The 26,045-nt window shown below is 40.5% G+C and overlaps 1 protein-coding gene across 1 annotated transcript in view; it reads left to right on the top strand.

Annotated features, from left to right (window-relative positions):
* Positions 1 to 26,045, top strand: part of PREX1 (phosphatidylinositol-3,4,5-trisphosphate dependent Rac exchange factor 1) — a 2,105,011-nt gene that overhangs the window by 760,080 nt on the left and 1,318,886 nt on the right. The window contains exon 4 of the mRNA XM_044089931.1: positions 17,124 to 17,228. Coding sequence (XP_043945866.1) covers positions 17,124 to 17,228 — 105 coding nt within the window. The remainder of the gene's footprint in view (positions 1 to 17,123; positions 17,229 to 26,045) is intronic.

Genomic DNA, 26,045 nt, shown 5'->3' with positions numbered 1-26,045 from the left:
TGGATGACTGCCTGATCCAAGCGGACAGCAAGCACATACTTCTGAAACATCTGGCTTATGTAATAATGTTATTAAACTCTCTGGGATACACAGTCAACAAAGAGAAATCAAGGCTAATACCCTCTCGGAAGATAATTTTCCTGGGTGACAATTTGGACACAAACACCCAGATGGCCTACCTCACGCCAGAGAAACAGGGGCAACTAATTCAATATTTCAGAACACTGGCAAATTGCACCAGGCTGACTGCAAGGAAAATCCTGCAGGCTCTGGGATTCATGGCATCTTGCATCTTACTAATCCCATGTGCAAAGCTGCATATGAGAAAACTACAATGGTACCTAAAAAACATATGGTCTCAACACAGCCACAGTTTGGAAACAATAATACCACTAATTCCATGTCTGCAAAAGGAATTTTTGTGGTGGGCTCAAGCATGTCAAACAAACACAGGTCTTCCATTCAGCAAGCCTCAAGCAAATCAAGTCATCACAACACACGGCTCGGACTACGCCTGGGGGGCGCACATGACAGACCGGTGCATTCAGGGCAAATGGTCCCAAAAAGAAAAGCACCTTCACATCAATCAAAAAGAAATGCTAGCAGTAATAAATGCTATTATAGCTTTCAAGGACCTTCTACAACCAGGTCAACTATTGATAAGAACGGACAACACAACAGTTATGTGGTACATAAACAAGCAGGGAGGAACACATTCTTATCCCCTATGCAGACTGGCCATGTCACTTTGGAACATGGCCATGGACTTACAAATGGAACTACAAGCACAGTACTTGCCAGGCAAGGAAAACACGCTGGCAGACAACCTAAGCAGGAATATGACAGATCCTCACGAATGGAAGTTGCATCCAAAAGTTTTTACAGAAATAATCCAAGAATGGGGAAGGCCAGACATAGATCTCTTTGCCTCCCACAAAAATCATCAATTGACAAAATTCTGCTCAAGGATCTTCCATCCAAAGGCCTGGAGAGTGGACGCTGTCTCTTTCAGTTGGACATCAATGACAGTTTATGCCTTCCCGCCTCTTCCTCTGCTGCCCAAAGTCCTATTGAAGACCAGAGCAGACAGACCAAAGATGATCCTCATTGCTCCGGACTGGCCAAGGCAACACTGGTACCCACTCCTGAGGAGCCTGACGCATTCTCCACCATGGACCCTGCCTCTAATGCCTCTTCTTCTGACTCAGCACAGCTTCAAAACTCTTCACAGTCAGCTAAAAACACTCAATCTAGCCGCATGGAAGATTCCTTAGCATCACAGCAGGCCCTACTCTCCAAGGAGGTGCAGGATGTAATTTTGGAGGCCAGAAGGCCATCCACTAGAAAAGCCTACTCTGCAAAATGGAAACGTTTTTGTGTCTGGAATGAGAAAAAGGGCCAGAACCCTGGAAAACTGAATTTACCTCAAATACTACAATATTTGGCTGAACTGCTAAGCAGTGGACTTTCGTTCTCCTCCATCAAAATCCATGCCTCAGCCATTTCTGCAGAATACAACACTGATCCACCTTTATTCTCTCACCCTCTATTAAGACAGTTCCTCAGAGGGGCTAAGAATTTAAGACCTCCAAGGAAACAACCAATACCTGCTTGGGATCTTAATTTCATTCTGGAAAAACTGACTTTGCCTCCTTTTGAGCCAGCTGCCTCATCAGATTTGCAATATTTGTCCTGGAAAACAGCTTTCCTTCTGGCTATCACTTCAGCTCAGAGTTTCAGAACTACAGGCTCTCATGGCTGTCCAACCTTTTATCATCTTCCATCAGGACAGAGTTTCCTTACGAACCAACCCGTCCTTTATGCCTAAAGTGGTATCCACGGTAGCTTTAAATCAGGCCATACATTTACCTACTTTTTATCCTAATCCTCAAAACAAAGGGGAGAGATTACTACATTCCTTGGACATCCACAGACAACTGCGTTATTATTTGGACAGAACAAAACCTTTCAGAAAATCAGAACAGCTCTTTGTGGCCTATGCGGTAGGAGCTCAAGGAAAGCCAATTTCCAAACAGACAATCTCAAAATGGATAGCCCACTGCATATGCTTTTGCTGCTCCTTTCATGGCAAAACTGTACCTACAGGCATTAGAACTCATTCCACCAGGGCCACAGCCACCTCTGCAGCCTTCCTCAGAGGAGTTCCTACCAAGGATATTTTGGAAGCAGCCACTTGGAGTTCTGTGCATACCTTCTCCAAGCACTCCAACCTACCATTATACTCCAAATCTAGAGCAGGCTTTGCCACTGCAGTCTTGCAGGGCATTTTAGCTCCTCCTAGTTCCACCTAGTGCCTACCACCCCTTTCTTAGCTTTGGGATTCTACCCATCTGTTATGACTGCAGCTGTATGCACGATGAACATAGTACAGTTTTGTACCTACCATAAATGTAGATGTTCGAGTGCTAATACAGCTGCAGTCCAGGTTTCCCTCTTTCCTTCCCCTCTAGGGGTATCCTTTTATGGTGTATTTGCTTGCAACTACTGTTTTTTGATTATATTGCATTGCATTACTACATAATTTTATGTATTGCCTTCCTTCTGGGGGCACCTGACATCTGGGGCAAGAAAAACTGAAGAAAATGGCGTCGGCTGGTTCTTTTATACTCCTGTCACACTGACGTCAGGGAAGAAGCGACGACAACCGACGCCGGACCTAGACTTTCGAATTTGGCCGACCGAGGACCCGCCTGACGGCAGGAGAACCCATCTGTTATGACTGCAGCTGTATTAGCACTCAAACATCTACATTTATGGTAGGTACAAAACTGTACTTTTTTCCAGACGGGCTGCATAGGACATATGTTTGAGGCCAGTAATCCTCTTGTTGAGGTACTTTTGTGGTCTTTCCAGCTGTTGGAAGTGTCTTGTGAGGTACATCCCAAATGGGGCATTGTACTCTATGATGGGTCTGATGAGTGATGAGTAGAGGGGCACTATAACCTCTTTATTTCTCTTTAGTAATTAGATGGGCTACATAGAAGGATTTCCTAGCTACTTTGGCAATATGATTGTCAAAGGAGAGATTACTATCTACCTGGGTCCCCAGATCTCTTATTACCTCTTCTGTATTAAGGGGACTGCCACCTCTGTGGTACTTCATGGGTGTTTTGTTTTTCCCAAACAGGATGACTATGCATTTTTTGGCACTTAGCTTGAGACCATGACTTTGACACCAGGTGTTTGTCTCAGTAAGGTCCTTTTGGAGAATGTCCGTGTCAGCCGGAGTGTCAATTATGGTTCCCAGTTTGCAGTCATCGGCAAACTTGGTTAGCCATAGTCCTCCTGTGTTTGCCTGTACTTCTGAGAAGTATATGCCGAACAGTAGGGGTCCCAGGACCGAGCCTTGTGGGACACCACTTGTGACTGGTTTAGAGTCGGACCTGGAGCCCACTATTCTTACCATGTGAGTTCTGTCTGTAAGCCAGTTGGCAACCCATCTCGTGACGTAGGGGTTTATGTTCAGGCTGGTGAGTTTTTCTGTAATTTCTGAGTGGGGAATGGTGTCGAAAGCCTTGGCGAGGTCAAGGTAGGCTGTGTGAACTACCTTCCCCTCATCTATGGCCTTGGTGACTGTCCCAAAGAAGTCAACCAGGTTTAGTAGGCATGATCTCCCCTTAACAAAGCCAAACTGGGTCGGGTCAAGTATTTGGAGGTTCCCAATGTCTTTGTTAAAGAGTTCCATGATGATGCGCTCCATAGTCTTGCAGACCAGGCTAGTCAGGCTTATGGGGCAATAGTTACCACGGTCAGTTGTGGCCCCTCCTTTGTGGAGCAGAATAACCGTTGCTGTGCGCCATTCTATGGGCATGTAGCCTGTGGAGAGGCTGAGGTTGAACAGTGTGTTTAGTTGGGGGGTTAGTTCGTTCAGTAGTTCGTGCAAGACGCATCCTGGGACATCATCAGGCCCCATTGACGCTGTGCTTTTGGCTTTTGAAAGGGCTGTTTTCACCTGTGCGTCTGTGATTTCCGGGACACTTCACTTTTACAGTATTGTTGTGGGCCCTTTTGGGGATGAGAGGGGGGTGAAGTTTGCACTGAATCTATCTGCCAGGATGTTGGCAATATCAGTGGGTTCAGTTTATTTTGTGCTATTTTGCACTAGCTCAGAGCATATCTGCGAGTTGCCTCTTAGATTCTTGACATAGCTAAAGAAGACTTTGTGGTTATCTTTTGAATCCTTGGCTATTTTTCTTTCGAAGTTAGCCTTGGAGGATTTTATGAGGGACCTTAGTTTCTTATTGATACTGATCAGGGTTGTCTTTCCTTCTTGGGATTTGCTTTTTTTCTGAACTAGTTTCCTCCTTCTATTGTAGAGCCTATTTATGACAGGGGTCCACCAGACTGGTTTCCTTCTCTTAGGGAAATGAGTCTTGGTTTTGCTAGGGATGGCACCATCCATACATCCTTGTATGTGCTCATAGAGTGCATTTGTAAAGGTTCCTGCATCTTGGACACTGTTATCCTTTAGCGTGGGGGCTGTGAAACTTACCACCTCTCTCTTAAGTAAGGTGAAGTTTGCTATAGAAAAATTTTTCACTGTGGTTTCCTTAGCTGGAGGTGGTGGTGTGGTGTGGACATCCAGAGTGATTAGTTTATGGTCTGATCTAACTAGTGACGGGTTGACCTCCAGTTTGGAACACCTGTTGCCCATGTTGGTGATGACCTGGCCCAATATGTTTTCACCTCTGGTAGGGGAGTTTACCAGCTGATCCAGGGCATTTGAGTTGATAAATTCCAGGAAGTGCAGGACCTGGGAGTTTGTACTTGAGTAGTTTTCCCAGTTAAAGGTAGGGTAATTAAAATTGCCCAATATCAGGGTGTTCGGTAGGACCTTCATGTTTTCCAGTGTCTCCAGAAAGGCGGAGTGGTGGTCCTGGGTCATGGAGGGTGATCTGTAACAGGCCACAATTTGCATTGCAGATTTGCCTGATGTTAGTTGCACATGGATGATCTCGGAGGTATCATGCTGCGCCACTAACCTGGAGGTGTAGGTATCTTTGATGAATATGGATACACCCCCTCCTTTTGAGTTTCGGTCCATGTTCTGTGTCAGAAATGTGTGGTATGAGTTGCAGCCCAGTAGTGCTGGGGTGCTCTGCAGAGCCTTGAACCAGGTTTCATTTACTGCACAGATGTCGACGTTCTCCATACTGAGGAGTGCTTCGAGCACATGCATTTTTCGATTTAAACTCCTGGCGTTGAGTAGCATAACCCTCGTTTTTTTATTTGTGCTGTTTACAGAGGTAGATTTCACTTTTGAGCCTTGCCTAAAAAAGGCACTATGGGGGCAGCAAGAGCCTTGGCCAGTATTCGAAAGCCTAGGGGTGACAGGTGCAAGCTGTCTCTTGCGAAGCAACGAGGCTTGTCGAGCATGTCGTCCCAGGCTGACAGACACTGGATACTCTTTGAATGACACCAGAAGCTTAGCCAATTGTTGAAATTGATAATTTTTCCTTTATACCGCGATATCATTCTTGGTGAGGGCAGGATGCTACGCAGGGTCAGGGTCGTACCTGCCTGGGCTACATGATCAGAGAGCTCTTCCATGTCTCTTTTCATGTAGTCCATGGAGGTACGTCTCAGGTCATTCACACCAACATGAACAATAACAGAGTCATATTTGTACTTGTTCTGGAGTGATCTGAGTGCTTGTGTTATGTGGTGGATTCTGGCTCCCGACAGGTGGCTAACAGTAACCTTCTCCTTGTCCAGCCTAGTGAGTGGGACGTCAGTGTGCCTGACTATAGAGTCGCCTATTACTAGTATGTTAAGTATGTTATTTCGCCTTACGGGCTGTGATTGTGCGGCACACTGATTTTGTGTTTTATGTGTTGTCTGGTTTGTGACGGGAGGTGCAGGTTTTTTGGGTGTCTGCTTTGGAGGTCTGTGATGCTTTTGCAGGTTTTTATTTAGAGCCTCTGAGTATGATTTTGTGTATTTATGTGTATTTTTTGCCAGTGCTGGTGTAGTATGTCTATGTGAGGCGGGAGGTGTGGTGCAAGTGTTAACCTTCTCCTCATGACTGCCTGTTCCAGTCTTGGGTGGAGAGAGCTTAGCCTCCAGTTTAGCTATACAATTGCATCTCTCGCATATGTTAATGTTTTGTGGTAGGAGGAGAGAGTTGTCTGTGTACATGAGGTAGTTGTAACATTGCCTCAGGATACCCAGGTTCACCAGCTGGACTGGAGAGTATACCTGAAATTGCCCTTTGGTCAAGCCTGAATAGTAGCGTGAGCTGCTTAGTCACTTGGTTGGTGAGGAGTGAATAATGAGCCTTGCCCTGCTGGGCAATCAAGTGTCGGGGTATATTAGTGCTTGCTATTAGGTCTGAGCAAGTGCTGGACTGTAGGATGCTTTTTAAGTGCTTAGGTTGAGAGTTAGACTACTTTTAAGGGAAAAACTGAAGAGGAGACTTGGTGGAGCCGGGATAAATTTAGCCCTAGCTAACTGGCACTGCCTGGACATGCAAAACCGTGCAAACACGGTTTTTACAGCAGGGAAATGAAAGAGAAATTAGCCCAAAATGTTTTATAAACTACTAACTTCTGGGCCGGAACCACTCCTCCAGGGACAGATGGCTGCTCAAAGCTCCGTCTCTCACAGGTGAACAGAGAAACCTCTCTCTATCCAAGTAAGGTATGGGCAACTCAGAAAATTGTAACACAGCCCTGAATTCAGCAGTAGCCTGAAAAGTGGACTGTACTAGCTGAGAAAAGTGGGAAACAAGGAAAATTTTTTTTTTGAAAAGCTAAAGCAAAAACAGTAAAACATGCACTTAAAACAGCTTTAAATGACTACAAACAGTAAAAGATACACTTAAAACAGCTTTAGATGGCTATAAGCAATCAGAAAAGGCTTTTAAACAAATTACCCAATTTACCCAAGTGTGGTGACTAGAATTATTGCCTTAAGAGCACATGGTTCTTCAGCTTGGTTCCCAGCTGAGGTATCTTCTGTTTGGAGTCTAAATTTCCTCCTGATAGACTGGAGTCACATATTGGACTGGTTCTTTGCCTTTTTACTCCTGTTCACTGCTGAGATAGGCTGCAGCTTTCCTGCAACTCTGAACAAGATAAAGCTGGTATCACAATATGAAACTTTTGATTTGGTGAAAACTTTGGATAAATTGGCTGAGTGTAACAGATTTCATATATGTAGGGATGGTAGCCCAGGTTTAAGGGCACGAATGGAAAAGTCATGTTCAGTGTTGTATAGTTTTGAATGAGGGGCCTGAAACGTTAAGAGTTGTGTGCTGGGGAGAGATCTAAGGTTCTTGGGGTTGTTTTCGTCTTACTCTCTGCTTGTGTGGAAGGGGAATGAGTTAAGGTTAAGAAGTTTGAAAAGCAGGCCTGCTACCAATAGAATGATTCTGAGTTACAAGCTTCTTCTTCTTCTTTTGGATTTTTCCCGCTTAGGGGTCGCCACAGCGGATCACCTGTCCGCTCATGATTGGCAGTGGAGTTTTACGGTGTCGAGTTGCCAGCCCAGCGCCCAACCTTCCACAGAAGGCACACACACACACACACACTCACACCTAGGGCCAATTTTAGAGTGTCCAATCCACCTACAGCATATCTTTGGGATGTGGGAGGAATCCGGAGCACCCGGAAGAAACCCACGTGACCACAGGGAGGACATGCAGACTCTGCACAGAAGGCACCCCAGCCGAGGATCGAACCAGGGAACCTCTTGCTGTGAGGTGACAACACTAACCGCTACACCACCATGGCCGCCCATTCTGAGTTACAAGCTAACAAGAATACATCAGTGGTGTTCTTTTTTTGCGATATAGGGTGATATATTTGCAGATATTATTGCAGGTGGTTTATAGAGCTATTTTGGTGCAATGGCCATGGTGAGAGATTGTATACTAGCTGGGGTGAAGGATCACTTTACTAAATGCAGGAATTATTTCGGGGGAAAGGAAAAGAGATATTTTATTGGACCAAAAGAGCAGGCTGAGCTTGATAATGGTCAAATGGGGCCCCAGGCAGGATAATGGACTGCCCCACCTGTTGACATACCAATATCTCATAATGTGCTGTCTCTCATCAGTTACCATAAAATACTGTTCAGACCTGACAGGTCAAATACTATTACTTGTTTAACTTCTGCATTGATCTTACAGATTTGGATTTAATTTAAAATTTTGATTTCAAATTTTACAGCAGAAACACTGACTCATTTTGAGAAATAAAACAGAACAGTCTCACACTGAAAACAGACTGAGCAGGAGCAACAGTAAACAACTCTTCCCCTGAAACTCACATCTATTGAAAATTAATTTTCAATATGGCAAGCTATTAAACTAAAAGACATTGTGGAACTCACAGACAAATAGCATATAATGAAGTAGTGATTAGTGTCTATGTGAAGAGCACAGGAATTCAAAAGATAACTATGCAGTTCATTTGCTAATATCTTGGGACAGGTCACTGAATGCAAGTGTTCCTTTTCAGGGGCAGTCTAGGAGCACTGTCTAGTGAATTGACTTGGTCAGAGTCATGTAGATAGTCAAATGAAGACTGAGCAAATCAAATGTTGCACTATAAAAGTAACTTATTGACTTACTCATCCAGACAGACTGTTGTAGCCCAGCACAGTACATTTCACACATGTGTGCTTGCAGAAGACAAGGTTAGTTAAAATACATTCACAGTTAAAATATTATCACTAAAGTCATACTTCCTGCTGTCCAGCTTATTCTGAAAACAGTCAGAGAAACAAAGAAACCAAAGATCCCACCCAAAGAACATGGCTGATATGTTGATTTTCCTGTTTACTACAGTCAGTTCTTTCCTTTACACCGTAACTACTGTGGGTTGCAGGAACCAAGTATACACACACACACACACACACACACACACACACACACACACACACACACACACACACAGCAATCAATTACAGCCCGTTGTATGACTGCACACAACAGATATCTGCTTGAGAACAAGTGAATGAATGCTTTCCTAAATAAATGGTCAGACATGTATTTCAGCTCACTACCACCAAAACTGTACTGTATAACCCTAGTACCTAGGGATTCTGTGAGTCTAACCCAGAGTTATCTTCTTAGTTCAAATCAGAGACAAAGACTAAAAAAATCTGGGACATGTTTTAAATGCTTCTCTTTCATACTTAGGAAGTTGCTAGAAAAAAAAACTTTGCATTAGCAAGCATTTTCTGAAGGATGCAAAGTCTGAATTTTACACCTGCCATTATTTAACTGCAGCCCACAACAATTTGTCAGAAAGCCACAAATTATACAGGGAATAGACAAAAATACTTTTCTTCTTCTTTACTTAAGAATTTTGGACAAAGCCAAAAGTAGTGAGGGGACAAAGGCCCACATTATAAATACCATTTTCTTTTATCTGTTTGCTAACCAGGTAACTCACTGTACAAAGTGTCCCTTTTAAGCAATGATCCAGCAGCACTGCCTGAGTGACCTGCTCCAAAGTACACATTAGCCAAAGTAAGTGGAAGAATTCAAATCCTGAAATTTTGACTACAGGAAGCAGTTTGTTTATAGCTCAGAGCCATACATGCCGGACATCTCCAGTTAACTTGAAATGCATTTTCTGAACAATAACTATGAAACACTAATGACTATCATTATTAACTGACTATTATATCCAGTGACTTATTAGAAAATAAAGATGTTAAGGAAGGTCTGAAGGTTAGTGCACTAACTTATGGCTCTATACTCTTAATGAACTGCTTCGTGTAATCAAGGGTGCAGGATTTAATTCTTACTAACTCAATTTGCCTGCTGTGTGACTTTGAGTAAGTCACTTAAGCAGACAGTAATGCTGGGACTTTGTGAACAAAAATATATTTTTTCTGTAAATGTGCGATAATTATGACATTGAAATGGTTAGTATTACTAATTGTAATCCCAAAGATTTTCCTTACCTGAATTTTCATAGTAACATCTTGCAGGGCAGTTTTATGTAAAAAAAAAAAAAAAAGAAAGAAAGAAAAGTAATTATCCTGGAGGATAGTTCCTTGTATAACATCCTGGGGGGGGGGGGGGGGTAGCAGTTTTCTGTACAAAAGTAATCATCCTGGAGGGCATTTCTTTGTACAAAATCCATACTCCTGGTGGAGGTGGTAATTGCTTCTCCTATTCAATTGCAAATTTTCATCTCAATTGGGAATGTATAAGAGATGTGCTTTTGCTACTGGGTTGAACCAGTATATGCTGCAGAGAATGCATAAACTGTATGCATGCTAAAGTGCATGTGTGTTCCTTAGAAGAAATCTCCTGAAGCAGTGGAGTTTTTTTTTTTTAAATGACTAGGCCCCCAGCCAGCATTGGGCCCTAGACAGCTGCCTATGCACTTTGTGCTGAATCTGGTCCTGAGAGCAGGGTGTTACTTTAGCCTTAGTGTTTTGTACATGGTTTTGTGGGTTGAGGTTGGGTACTGGCTAGACAACAAGGTATTCATAATGCTTAGCAGTTTATATTGCCTTCTGACTGGCATGGGCAAATGGCCTGATTGCTGTTTTACTTGGCCAGGTTTTGTTGGGTTCTAGAGATCATGACTTTTGCTTTCTTTGTATTTAGAAACATTCTGTGGGTCATTATCTAGTAAGATAGGCTTTGTAGATATGTTTCTAGCTGACTTTTGATCATTGAATAAGAGTGTTGGATTTGTATATGATCACATCATATGCATAGAGTAGTATGGGCAACTGTGGAAGGTCTGTGGGAAAATTATTAATAAATAGTGAGAAGAGAATATGTGAGATAAGTGAGCCTTTTGGTATTATTATGGGGAGTGGTGCAAGGGGAGGTGGTCGACTGCACTTTAAATAGCCTGTTAGAAGGGAATGATTCATACCATTTCACTGCTGTAGGGCTGATTCCGCTGGGTGCCACTATGTCAAAGTTCTTTAGTTAGGTCCAATAACAGATCTTCTGTTAGTTTATCTTTGTTCATATCTGTTATGTATGTTATCTTTAAAGGTGTACAGAGCTATCATAGTATTTCTACCAGACCACAGGGAGAATAGAGATTGGGTGTGAATCACTTGCATCAGATAGTTTGGGCGATTTTGGCATGGGCTTTGACAATGGCTGTTTTCCATTGCGATGGCATGATACAGTTTATTAGGCAGATATTAAACAGATGCATGAGATACTCTTGGCAGAGGGAGAAAAGCCAGGGGTGGAGGCCATCAGCCAATGGAATTCTGTGTAGCTTAGTGCCTGATTCTTTTGAAGCAAAATTGTGTGGCGAGGGAAGGGCCGAGTTATATGTGTTAGAAATGAGGTGTGAGATCTGCAAGACGTGTAAGTAATGTAGGTACTCACCTTATCAGTTTATCTTTGGAAGCATCCTCTGCAGCAGATGCTTTATTGCTGACCACAGTCACATACTATCGCTCAGGACCTAATACAGCCTTTCCCCCTCACACACTGCATATTTACACCATTCCCAACCTAGCTAATTCTAATATAACTGCCCTTCCCCTACTGACATCTGTTAAAATATTACTGCTACACCACTGTAGATATAATAGGGAACATTTAATGTGACTACTCTTGCAACTCCTCTAATCTACTCCCTATACATTTTCTTTACCATGCAAAAAAACATGCTATCGCCACAAGATCGTGCACTTTCTTCACTAAAGAAGGTTTTCTCTAAAGAATTCACATACAATTAGATATAGCTAGTACTCCTGCCCCATATCTTTCCCAGTCCTTCTGACATTTTGAACTCACTTAACAAACCAATGTCTCCTGGTGCAGTGTCTGTGATCCTCATTGCCTAGTTTAACAAAGATTAAAAAGCAAAGTGAGGGATGCATGAAGTAAATGTGACGTGATATTGTCCTCAGTTAGATATACTGTTCGATAATATTCTACTTGTTCTCTTTGACAATATTCTAAGTGTTCTTTTAAAAAAAAATAAGAAAATAAGACAATTTGGGTGACACTGCAGCTGTGCATGCAATACAATTCCACCTAATATCATACCAATTGCTATTGATTGTGTAAACATTCATGTATAACTTGGATTCTCTGTATCTCTGCTAACAAGCACTCATTCTACTCCTAATAGGTGACACTCTCATCCTTTTTCTGCTCTTCCCTCACTCTGGTGAATTCCTGAATATTGCATACCCTAAGCTGAACCTGGTCCCGGTATCATAGTCTTTGTTTGAAGACTGGACCCTGTGCCTGCTGCCTGTCCTTCAACATTGAATGTATGTGCACTAGTCTTAACTTAGCTTATCACTTGAATCTCGGTCTCTATCTGGTATCCCCATCGTACATCACCCATCCTGTCTCCCTTGCACCCCAGTCTATATTGCTCTATCTCCCTGAATCTCATTTCCAAACTCCCCACTCTCCCAAGCTGACTGCCTCAGTCCAAAAGCTCTAATACCATCCCTTACAATACTTCCCCATTACTAGATGTTCTATCCATCCACTCCCCTACTCCAAGCTGCAGTCCCCTCCACATAGTACATCCCTGCCTTTAATCAGCCTTTCTCTCTGCATTTAAACCTAATCTTTCAGCCCCTCTGCCGCCTTCCTTTTAGCATCCATAGAAAAAGTGTCTCCTACCCCCTCCACTTTCTCTCTTTCTGCCACTCTGATCTATTATCTCATCTGCAAGCTACCTTACTGATTGTTTTTCTTGTTCCTCACATGGCAAGTCAATTGGGCCATCCTGCTCCGTTTCTCTACCCTACCCCCATTCCCACCCACCCCCATATTAATTACATTTATACTTAACCATACCCCACCCATACTCAATTAACCAAGTAACACAAGCCTCACTCTGCTAACCCATCCCACCTACCTCACTCAATAAACTCCTCTATCAACTGTAGCACACTAAGCCTTTACTAATCATTCCCACGTCTACAAGTGGAAACCCTTTACTCTCTCCACAGATTGTTCTGGTACCTCTGTACTTATCCAATATTTACTAATGCCCCTAATACATTCCATTATACTACTTCTTCCTCTTTCACTATCTCTCATACTACTACTACACCTCACACCTCTCCATCCCACTTACACATAACCAAAAACTACCTCTTGCACAGCTATCCAACTTCCCAAACATAACTCTTACTCCACAATATCTCCTAGTCTTTACTCCACTAACACACTTTTATTCTTCATACATATAATCCTAGCACATGTACAGCAAACTCTACAGACTACACTAACCATTACACAAACTAATTCTAAGCATAAACTGTGACGAAAATACTATTCAAACAGTACCTCCATACTTCCCCAATGTTGAGACATCCACCCCAACCCAGGACCCACTCCAACTGTCTCCCCCCCAAGCCACATAAATCCCTAAAACTCATTACCATAAGCACACAAAGTATCAGAAATAAAATCCCAGAATTCCACGCCTGGGTAGCCCATTCCAAACCCAACATAATTGCAGTAACCGAGACATGGCTAAAGCCAAATATAAAAGACCTCTTGTTTAAGGTCAGACAGACCTCGCAAGAAAGGGGGAGGAGTTGCTCTTCTCTATCCTAACTCTTTCACCATCATCCCTTACCCTAACTCCATCCCCCAGTTCTCAGCAGCCAAGCTCATCATAGCACAGCTAAAAATGAATAATTTCAAAAGTCTGTGCTTGATAGCCATTTACTTCCCACCTGGCAACAATGTCCCCATACTAGAAGATATATTAGCCTAGACCTCAAACAATATCCACAATGAAACTGTAATTCTGGGAGATGTCAACATAAACTGGCTAGATCAAACAACTCCTTCTCCAAATGTTGCCATTAACCTCTATAACTTTACTCAGCTCATTACCAGTATAACCAGGCCTAGCAACAATAATAACCATGGCACCTTACTCAACTGGATTTTAGTATCTGATCCCAACAAAATTGCGTCTTCAGGAACCCTACCCTGCAATATCAGTAACCACCTGCCTGCCTATATAACACATGCCACCTCCTCAACCTTACACGATCACCAGTACAGACTCTCAAGAATGCTAGCTAACTTCAACTCAACAAGCTTCAATGATACATTAAGTAAAATTAGTTGGAGCACTCTAAAATATTTGCCTCTAGATGAGGCAGTTGAATTTTTCAACTCAACATTCCTCAGTATACTCAATAGAATGGCCCCCCTCTGGAATAAGAGAATAAAAACAAACCATGCAGTCTGGCTTTCTAGAGAAACAAAAAAAAAATATGAATACCAGAGACCGAGCATGAAAAAAATGGCATAATAGTAAAAACCTTATAGATCTCCAGCTATTCAAACAACTCCGCAATCAAGTAAAGCATCTAGTTATCAAAGACAAAAAACAATACTACCTCCATTTCCAAAACAACCACAACTATAACCCATAATGTTTCTGGAATTCAGTCTCTACTCTATTAAACCCTGGCACCAAAAACAACCCTTGCCCAAACCCTGACAAAACCCTGTTGAATTAGCTACCGTCTTCAACTCCTACTTTATAGACATTATATCCAAACTTGCTTCCACCTTTCCTCAAACTACTCACAACATCAACCCCATAGCAACACACCACTACTCTGAAAACCCTTCTCCCCAGACTTTCTCTTTCTCTTCATTCCCACTTCTACTATTACTAAACTCCTGCTAAAACTCAAACCTGGTAGCACTGCCCCAGACAGCTTACCCTCAGAATACTTAAATTTGTCAGCCAAATCCATCAGCTACACCATAAGTATTCTCATAAATAGATCAATCCAAGAAGCCTTTGTACCATCCATTTGGAAGAAAGCTTACATTATACCTCTACACAAAGGCTGTAATAACTCACAAATCTCAAACTTCCAACCCATAGCCATTCTACCTCCTATTTCTAAAATAATGGAAAAATGCATTCAAATTCAACTTATGGATTACCCATCCGAAAACCAACTACTGTCCACCACTCAGCATGGCTTCCGTCCTGGCCACAGTACTACAACTGTTCTCTTATCCTTCTTAGATACTATTAACCACAACCGCAATGATGGTAAATTTGTCTCTGCACTCTTTCTCGATCTCTCCAAGGCTTTCAACACTATCTCCCACCCTCTCCTTCTTTCCAAGCTCTCACACCTAGGCTTGTCCACTCCCATCCTTAACTGGTTTACCAGCTACCTCACAAACAGACAACAAGCCACCAAATGGTTACACTCCTTCTCTCTTTTCCTCATTACTTTCATCGGAGTCTCCCAAGGGTCCATTTTAGGACCCCTTCTGTTCAGTATTTTCATTAATGACTTTCACTCTGCTTTCACTCATGGATCAGTAGTTCAATACACAGATGATTCTACTATTATCTGCTCAGATAACTCTAAAACCAAACCTCTGACCATCACCCAGAATGCTTTCTCCATCACAGAAACCTGGATGACAATTAATCACCTCGCCCTCAACCCAAATAAAACTTAACTCCTGCTCTTTACACCCAAAAAAACTACCACTGTTAATAAATCAGAAGTGATCATTTACTCCTCCAACAAGACTGCCATAGAGGTAGTTTCCCATACCAAGTTACTTGGCATAACCTTAGATGACAACTTAACTTTCAACCAACACATCCACAACTACATCAAAAAAACGCACCAAAAACTCGGTACCCTCTACTGACATAACCACTTTTTAAACTACTCTACTAGAAAAACACTCGCTCAAACTTTTCTCCCACTTTCTCTCCTCTGTGGTGCCCCCATTCTAACTAACATTCAATCCTCATTAAAAACTAAAATGGATAGCTGCTGTAACAAAATCGCTACGTTTGTGACTAGGGCACAACATTCTTCCCATCCCTGTCACTCATTATAATCCCTGAATTGGCTGGAACTCCCACAACACCTCACATACATACAACTATCCACAGCACATAAACTTATCTATAAATCCTCCAAATGCCCAGCCCTTGCTTCACTTCTTACTCTTTATCAACCAAACCGATCACTAAGATCTGAAAATCAATCACTTATCCAAGTTAAGAGACCAATGCTCCCTGCAGGCCAATACCTCTACTCTTTCACTGTAGCTAAACTCTGGAATTCACTTCCACCTTCTCTCTGGACCATAAATAATGCCCACTCATTCAAAATATCACTTCACCAACATCTCTTCTCTCAGTGGCTATGCCCATGCACTATCCCCAATTCCTCAGTAACCTGATTCCTGACTTGACTCATCTCTCAGATACCCACACTCTTCCTCACTCTCCCTAATTAAGTGTTCACCCTTAAGTTACATTTACAGCACAGTGTGCCTCATTCTGCCTCACATGGTTAAAAAAAATGTGTAGATTATGTATGTATGTATGATCATATATATATGTATATATATATATATATATATATATATATATATATGTGTGTGTGTGTGTGTGTGTATGTAAAGCTTATTTTAATCAGTCTGATATACCAAATACCTTGCTATGCATCCATGTCTTTCTGAACAGAGCCTTATATTGTCAATGTTACTTCTGAATCTTTGACATTACTCTTGTATTTTGCTATATGATGTAATTAACTTTCTAAACAAATCCATTGTTATGTACATTGTTTTGGAACTTTTCTCCCCGGGCCTCCACTGAAAATAGACTCATGCCAGCCCAGTGGACTTTTCTGGTTGACAAAAGCAAATAAATAAATATTCCTGATGTCCTTATAACTTTTTTTGTGTGTGGTTATTCCAGCTGCTGACCTTAGGTGCAGCAGAGGTTTCTGCAGCTGTATGTCAGGGTTATAATTATATTTCTGTGTTTTTACAAGTCAAGCTCAAATTAAGTTAAGAGCCAAGGCATAGAAACTTACGGGGTCCTCATTATCTCTAACACTGAGAAAAGAATGCTGTGCATAATCCAAAGAGCGCATTTCTACTTGAGTATGGGGGCTTTGAGTTTTTAGAGAGCTACATTAGGCGGTACCAAAAAATACTTGAACTTTCCACCCACTGCAGGGGCCATCTCACAGACCAGCTGAGTACTAATATATCTGTTACTTGTGATGTGCATTGGTCAGATAATGAAGCTTAGTACATATTTTTACAATTGTCTTTGTATAGGTTTGAAGAAATGTTAACAACATCTTTCTCTTTTTCCTTGCAGAAAGACAGGTTCCATGTGTATGCAGAATACTGTAGCAACCATGAAAAAGCACTGAGGCTGTTGCTGGACTTGAACAAAATTCCAGAAGTAAAGGCTTTCCTGCTGGTGAGGAACTGACTGTGAACTTCTATTTGTATCCTTGTATTTAAATGTAATGGCTGTGTTCCTCAGTATAAATTACAGTAGCAGCTATTTTTACTGAAGGAGATATTTAGAATTACATTACAACACCAGTAAGTGCATCCCATGGGTTCTTTCATGTCTTTTAATTACCTTTATTATGTGACACAGACCTTGTAAAGGTGTTTGCTTTTATTAAGCGTATGTGCTATGTAATAGTGTTATTGAATAGACTGTTTGCTCGTACTACATGAGTGTGTGCTGAGGTACAGTGGTACTGTGTATATGTGCCATGGAACAGTGGTGTGAAATGGGCTGCATGCCTTTATTACGTTTATGTGCCATGGTACAGTGGCACTGAATGGACTGCTTGCTCTTATCACAGTTATGAGTCCTGATACGCTGGTACTGCATGGACTCCTTGCTCATTATTAAAAATGTGTGTTCAGTGAAAAGTAGTATTGAATTGGCTGCTTCCACTTATTATGTGTGTGTGTACTATAGCATAGAGGTATTGGACTGACTGCTTGCCCTTTACATGTGTATGTGATGTGGAGCAGTGGTACTGAATGGGTCGCGTAGTGCTACTGCTATATTTATATGACATGGAACAGTGGTACTGATGGGCTGCTTACTCCTATTATGTGTATGTGCTGTGTAATAGTGTTATTGAAAGAACTTTTTGCTGTTATTACATGAATATATGTTGAGGCACAGTGGTGCTGAATGCTTGCTCTTACTATGTGCATGTGCCGTGGAGCAGTGGTACTGAATGGACTGCTTGCTCTTATTGTGTGTGTGTGTGTGTGTGTGTGTGTGTGTGTGTGTGTGTGTGTCAGCTTGAGTACTGTAGAACAATGGTATTGAATTGGCTGCTAGTTTTTACTACATGCATGCGATGTGGAGCAGTGCTATTGTATTGTACTGACCACTTGCTGTTATTCTGATTCTGATGAAATGCTTGTGAACGAAAACATATTTGGAGTGTTATCAGCATTTTGGTGTTTTGCTTGTCTTTATTTTGTGACATTAAACCTTGGAAGAATTTGTGGACCTGAGTGCTTCCTTCCAGCCTTTCTACTTTTGTTCTTGGTGGCTACTGTGGTTGGAATCCCCGTTTTTTTACTACTTCACTTGCTGTTATTACTACATTACAGTGAGCACATATTTGTGACACAGTTGACTGTTGTTCATGTTTTTGAAAGTGGTATTGAATGGGCTGCTTGCTGTTATTTGTATGCACTGTAAAACAGTTATACTGAATAGACCACTTGCTCTAATTACATGTATGTGCTTAGGTACAGTGGTGCTGAATGATTACTTGCTCTTACTGCGCATATGTTCATGGAACAGTGGCATTGAATGGACTGCTTGCTCTTAATGCTGCATTTATATGACGTGGAACAGTGGTATTGAATGCGGTGCATGCTCATTATATGCATGTGCTATGAAACAGTAGTATGGAATACACAACTTGCTCTTATTACATGACTATGCACTGAGGCACAATGGCACCAAATGATTATTTGCTGTTACTTTGTATATGTTCCATAGAGCAGTGATATTGAATGGGCTGCTTGTCTTATTACTATGCTTATGTAACGTGGAACAGTGATATTGAATGGGTTGCTTGCACTAGTTACTACATTTATGTGACGTGGAACAGTGGTATTTAATGGACCCTTTGCTCTTATTATTACTACTGTCTTTATATAATGTGGAACAGTGGTACTGAATGGGCTGCTTGCTCTTATTACTAAGTTTATGTGGTGCGGAATAGTGGTATTGAAAGGACTGCTTGCTCTTATTACTATTTTTCTGTGGCTTAAAACAGTGGTACTGAGTGGACTGCTTGTTCTTACAACATGCAAGTGCTGTATTGAGTAATCTGCATCCCCTGCTGTTACTTTGCCTGAATACAGGCACTTACAAGTTGCATGATTGTACAGCCAAAGAAAGCCCATATGAGAATAATGTGGATGAAGGTGGCTAGTATATCTTTTGGTTATGTTACTTGGACTCTTCGCTATGTTTTGAGGCCCTGCAAGAGTTTATATAAAAAAAGTTTCTCCCACCTTGAAGTGGATGCAGTGGTATTAAATAGTTAGGAGTGACTCGGCTATCTAGAGTATTGTTAACATGGTTTTAGACAGCACTTGTCTTTGATGAGGCTTTTTACTGCATTTGTTTAAAATTGAATATACTGGAAGATTTTTATATGAGGTGGTATCCTGTTTTTACTGTATATGAAGTTGCTACATTTTAAAGGAGAAAATTATAGTAAAATTGTTTGCTTTAAAGGTCAGCAAAAAACAGTCAAAGGTATTTTAAAACAGCTGAATTTGACAATCTATTGCATGTGGACAGTGGGTGTCTTGAAATGCTTACACAAGGCAGAAAATAACTGCATTCATTCCTGTACTAATTTTAGTTTTCTGTCTGAAGAGTAACTTTTGTAATACTGGATACTGAAGCTGTGTATAATGTTTGAGTGATGCAGGGTTTACTCTTGGTACATTTTGGTCACAGAAGTAAGCCCAAGTGACCGAGAATGATATATATTGCTATTGTACAATCTCATTATTTAAAAAAAGTTTTTTTTATGTTTTTTAAAATAATGTTGGTGTATTATGGAACTTCACTTGTCCACCATCTCCTCTTGTTAATGTCATTGTCTAGGGACAGCTTAGACACATATTTTACTTGCATGTCTTTGCTCAGACCATACATTTAATACACTTATCACTTTTTTAAGGGAGTAATAAATTTAACCTACTTATCAATGAAAACTTCAGCACAGTTGTGCATGCTTAATTTTCCATGAGGGATGTTTCATAATTTCTAAATTGTCAAACACTGTTTTGCATTGGGAGCATTGCTGTATGTGTAGGACAGTGGGATTTTCTTTTAAGTTATGCAGAGTTTTGTTTCTGTATGTAAGGAAGAGTCAAAATGGCCGTTATAGTCAAATGCAAAGCAAGGGTGGGGTGAAGAGGATGATAGTGTGGGATATAAACTTAGGGGCACAAATGGCACTGTAGAAGAGGTGCTGACTGATCCCTGCAAGCAGTCCATGTAATCATCATTAGCTTAAAATACTGCACTGGAACCAAGGGATAGAATCAACTAAATAAAAACAAAACCCTTAGCATATAATAGTGGTACAGTCACGATGTTCAAAAACAAACCACAGTATGAAAAAAGTACTTTGAGCGCTGTCATTCTGTACTTGATAGAACGTCTTCAGAAATACCAATTAAAAATTCCAACAATGAATGAAATACAATGTCTAATAAAATATTTTAGTTACTAATTAATGAACACAGTACTACCAAATCTAAGTACCAGCACAATGGGTGCATAACTACAAGTAAATACAAGGAACAATATGTTATAAAGTCGTATATTTTAGCAAGCTTTTGACGGAAAAAGCTTTGTTAAGCCCAAGTGAAACATCACCTCGCAAGAAAACTTGCCACTTCAATTCCAAGTATTCTAAATAATTATTGAATTGATCTACAACGCGCGATTCATCTACCTTTTCAACTCCTATGAAAACAAATGTATGGAAGTCATTGCAACACATACTGTGTCTAGCTTAGGCATTATTAATATCCTATTTCTTTATATCCAGTAGTTGTTCTCTAATTCTAAATGCTAGTCTTCTAGTAGTTTTACCAATGTAGAAGCTGTGACAATTTCAACAGCACACTAAGTAGACAAGACCTTCACTTCTGCAATCAAAGCTGTCCTTGACTGTCGAAGTATAATTTAAATGCTTAAAATAATAATTACTTGTAGAATTAATATACCTACCAAAATGTACACTGATGACAGAGAAACGTCCCTAAAGAACTACTAAATATATTGTTGTTCCGTAAATTGATATGTTCGAAGAACTATTTTAATTTCTTCTTAGAATATGTCCAACCATTTTAGCTAATTCCTGGTTCTCTAAAATTACTTTCCAATTATCTTGGATAATCTTTCTTACACCGGAGCCATGTATAGTCATTGGAATGGGAAAAGCAAAGGTCTTTTCCATGTCATTTTTACATTTTATCTTAGGAGTAAAACCTGAAACAAGAGTAGGAGGACATGTGTTAGTTCTACTCTTCACTACCTCACCAGAGATGGTTTTTAATTTTGTAACTTGATAACCTCATGCTTGAAACATGGAAATAAACATTTGAATTTCTTCTAAAAACATAAGGTCATCACTCATTAGGAGGCTAAGCCGAAAACTTGCCCTCTAAAAATGTTAAATTTCATGTAGGAAGGATGATAGCTACTGAAATGTAAATAATTGTTCATAAAAGTATCCTTCCTAAAATGTTGCTCTCAAATTTCCTGTGCTCTACATCTAATGTTATCATAGTGTCCAATAAATTAACTGTTTTGTCTGTACCACTAAGTTTAAATTTCAGCGAATCAATGCTGTTATTTATTTGTACTAAAAACTCTTCATATAACTCTATGCTTTCTATCCAAATAAAAAAATGTCAATGTATTTTCTATAAGTAGAATGTTTAAAAAGTGTTACTTGTACCAAATATTCCATTTCCTAGCAACACATCACCAAATTTGGTTTCAGCTATTTCTGTTCGTCTTTGTCTTAGAGCTGGACTTCTTACTGTGGGTGATGCTTGATTTACAGTGAACACGTCTTCCTGACACAATTGCCTTCTGTTCATGCTTTTGAATACTGTTGACTATCCATTTAATTTTAGTGACTGAAAATGCAGAGGCAGCTGTGTACCATGTCCAGCTCATTGCGAGTGTTGAGCTCCTTCTGTTTGTTCACTTATGAGTCCAAGAATGCAGATATTGAGCCTGGAATGATGTCTGTCTGTGTAGTTAATGGTAATATTTTTCTGCTTGTGTCAAAATGATGCTGGTACTGTGGGTAAAACGTTTGATCTGCTAACATCTGTGCTAGTCCCCTGATTGCCACATTGTGTTGCTCTTTTTAAAGCATGGTAGTTATTTCAGTCTACAAGTTATGTCTTTCTGTAACCACAACAGTTCTGTGTATGCCCCAGCATCATAGCATCATAGATCGTGCTAATTGATATTAATCCTACATACGGCTCTCATTCTGCCTTTGGGTTTGTAAACATTTGTTGCTTCTTCATCTGCTTGAAAATTATTTAAATTACTTAAATTATTGATATGCTGGATATTTTATATACTGTTGAAAAGCATATAACTGAAAAAGGGGTACATTACGCATTCTTCAAATCAGCGAGGCAAGCAAAGTTTAAGGTTTCTACAAAATCGGCTTTAGCTGCTGGTAACTTTCAGGAGATTGATATCATTGCACATCTTAAATTGACAGCATAAAAACTCTTGCTAGAGAATGATGCAGAAACTGTGTTCCTCTTTGATTAACAACCTGGATAAGCAAGCAAGATCTTCCTGTTTAATTGTATGAGGTGCCTCTGGAAATCAGTGTATACAGAATTAACACTGTACTACAGTCGTAGCATGGACATCATTGGAATATCTCAGCACAAGTTTATGGCGTTTTGTTTTTTTGATTCAACTTGTCTGTTATCATTGCTGTTTCTTCATGAAATAGAGAACTTTTTAAAATTCAGCTACTATTCAGTGAATATAAATCACATTGTACAATAAACCTGAAAGTAAAAGTATTGATTAATACCACTTGTATTTCAAAAAGTCATGTTTTTCTGTTTTCCTGAATTTTTAAAAGCAAGAAGTAATGGGCCTGTTTTGCAATTAAGCATGAGTTTTAGTGACTTTTTACTGTTGTATCTGTAACTTTGTTTCCTACATTGGATACTTTGTAAAGGAACAGTACCTAGGGATTCTGTGAGTCTAACCTAGAGTCATCTGCGGCTCCTGCTAACACTGATTAACTGTTTGTCTTCATGTAAATGACTTCTTTGGATGTAAACTATATAAAAAGCTAATCAGCTCTTTCTAACCACTTAAATGACATTTGTGGGCAGAATTAAAAAAATTAGAATCACATCTGTGATCAGCTTCTGGCAGGATTACGAAGATTAAGGTGGGTGAGTCTGTATTCCTTTAAAAGACAACTACAAACAGAAATGATTAAAAAAATGAACTAAAGAAAATACAGCTGTGTAAGTAAACTTACCATAACAGTAGACGTTCGAAGTGATCACTGTTGCAGCAGCATTGCTATATTAGTTGTATCCTGGATAGGATATAACAACCAACCAGCTTCAAGACCTTCAGGGCACCTTTATGCATCCAAACCATCAGTCAGCTCGAGCTAAGATGATTAAAAAGAAAAGTTTGGGAGCCAAGCCCTTAAGAGCTTTCATACCAGCAGAGAGAGGGAAGCTAAGCCCTGAAAGGACAATGCTAAGAATAACAAGACATAAATGTTCACACCCTGGCATAAATAACACATCAGAAACAAGGGGAATGGAAGGAGGGAGTGGCTGTTGCAGCAGTGATCATTCACATATCTACTGTTATGGGTACATTTACATACATAACTGTACTATGTTCATCATTTTGATCACTGCTGCAATAGCCTTAGCTATATGGGTAGATTACTGTTGAGTACTACATTTGGGAGGTGGAAGGAGAAGAGTCTAGGAGTCCCTGGTGATGGTCCTAGCAAAACCTGATCTAGACGTGGAGAAGGAATCAGACTTATAGTGCATTGTAAATGTATATACAGAGGATCAAGTTGCAGCTTCTAGAATATTTCTAAAATCCAACTCTTTCCAAAAAGCCATAGTGGAAGCCAAGACTCTGCTAGAGTAGGCCTCAACCTTGCCTGGAATAGTTTTGTTGTGGTGAGTATAACAAAAGGTAATAGCTTTAGACTACCATTTGGAAACAGTCTGTTTTGGCACAGGTTGTTCCTTCTTCCCTTCACAAGAAATGAACAGTTGAACTGAGAAACTTAGTTCTGTCAAGGCAGTACATCAGTTATCTGAGGACATCCAAGGAGTGGAGGATCTTTTCTCCCACATTTTTAGGTTCAGGAAAGAAAATTGAGAGCTTGATAGTTTGGCTTAAAGTAAGTTTGGATACCACTTTAGGCTTAAAAGAAGGATTAGTTCTCAAAGAAACACTGTATGTGTAGGAAATGAGATAGAACTGACTTAACAAAGAGATGGCAACTCAGATGCTCTTCTTGCAGAGGTCAGAGCAATCAGTAAAACTATTTCCATGTTTAGAACCTCAAAGTCAGCCAGGTTAGCTGGTTCAAATGAAGCAAGTGTTGGCTTCCCTTACAAAAAAGTAAGATCCCAAGGAGGATCTACCAGTTTTCTTGGAGGCCTCTTATGCAAAACCCGTTTCAAAAACATTTTAACATGAGAATGCATTGAGAGATGAGGCTTCATGGGTAGACATACTGAAACTTTGATAACTGAACCATGATGGAAGAATAAGAAAGGCCATAGGATATTAACTCACATGAATATTGTAAAGTAAGAGAACAACTACCCCTGAATTGATGCTGACTATGCTGTTGGAACCAACTAGAAAACCTTTTCCATTTGCTAATATATGATTCTAGTTGCAGGCTATCTTTCCTCCATTACTTACTGCTGTATGTCCTTACTAAGCAGGTACCTAAAGGGAATTAAGACCCTATCATCCTCACAGTTAGTTGATGTACCAAACACCCTTGTTCTTGTGTGAGTAGATCCAGTCTGTGAAGAAGCTTGTGGTAATTGCCCCTGGCCATTACCAAAATAAGGGAGAACCACAATTGCCCGGGCCAGAAGGGAGTCACCACAGTGATCATGAGGGATTCCTTCTGAATTTTTAGAAGTATCATGGATATCAGTGGAAGTGATAGAAAATCTTACAGGAACACTCCTGTCCGAGGAAAAGAAAAGACACCTGCCTTAGAGGCCTTCTTGCATAGAGTTCTGGAGCAGAATCTTGCTAGCTGATTGTTCAGAGAGGAGGCAAACAGGTCTACTTGAGGAACTCCCCACTGATGAATCAAATCTTGGAATACCTCTGATCTAGTTTCCATTCTTGAGGTTCTGCCCTTGTCTTGGTAAGCTTATCTGCCTCACAGTTTTACTGCTACGGAATGCAAGATGTGTGGAGAGTGAGAGTGTGCTGTGAAGTTATATCACAAGCCCTTGGTTGCTGATGTACCACATGACTGTGGTATTCTCTGTAGCAACGTGAGGTCCCAGGGACCAATGGTGATTTAGAGAATTGAGTGCCTCGATCAGCGAAAACATCTCTTTTATGTTTACATGCTTGCATCTGTCCTTGGTGTCCCATACACCTTGTACGTTTATCCCTCCTGAAACTTCTTCCCAAGCAAAGTCTGATGTGTCTTTGGTAACTGACTACATTGGAAAAAGGAGGGAGAGGGGGAGACCTGGATTTAAGGATATTTGTTGTCTCCACCAAGTGATTTCTTTTTTGACAAACCCCTGGTCTGGGATTTGAAAAGACAAAAGATGTTGGTGATGGGATCAATGATACTTCAGATTCCATTGCATCTTTTTCATATGGAGTCTTGTCAGGGGTATTATGAGAGTCATAGATGCCACGAGACCCAAGATCCCAAGGTATTGCCTCGCATTGACTGAAATGGAAAACCTTAGAAGTAGATCTAGATAAAGATCTATTTTCCTGTGGATGAAAAGCTCTTTGACCTGAGGTGTCTAGTTGACACCCCAGGATCACAATCCTGTGTAAAACAGTAAAAGTACTTTTATATGTTTTCTTGGAATCACAGCTTGTGTAAGAGATCTCTCAAGATTCCTAACACTTTGAAAAAGACCTTTCAAATCTAATCATCTAAATGTGGAAAAATGT

Source organism: Protopterus annectens, chromosome 12.part0 (assembly GCF_019279795.1).
Source record: "Protopterus annectens isolate FY-2018-M chromosome 12.part0, PAN1.0, whole genome shotgun sequence".
Classification (NCBI taxonomy): Eukaryota; Metazoa; Chordata; order Ceratodontiformes; family Protopteridae; genus Protopterus; species Protopterus annectens.
This window is presented reverse-complemented; position numbering and strand designations above follow the sequence as displayed.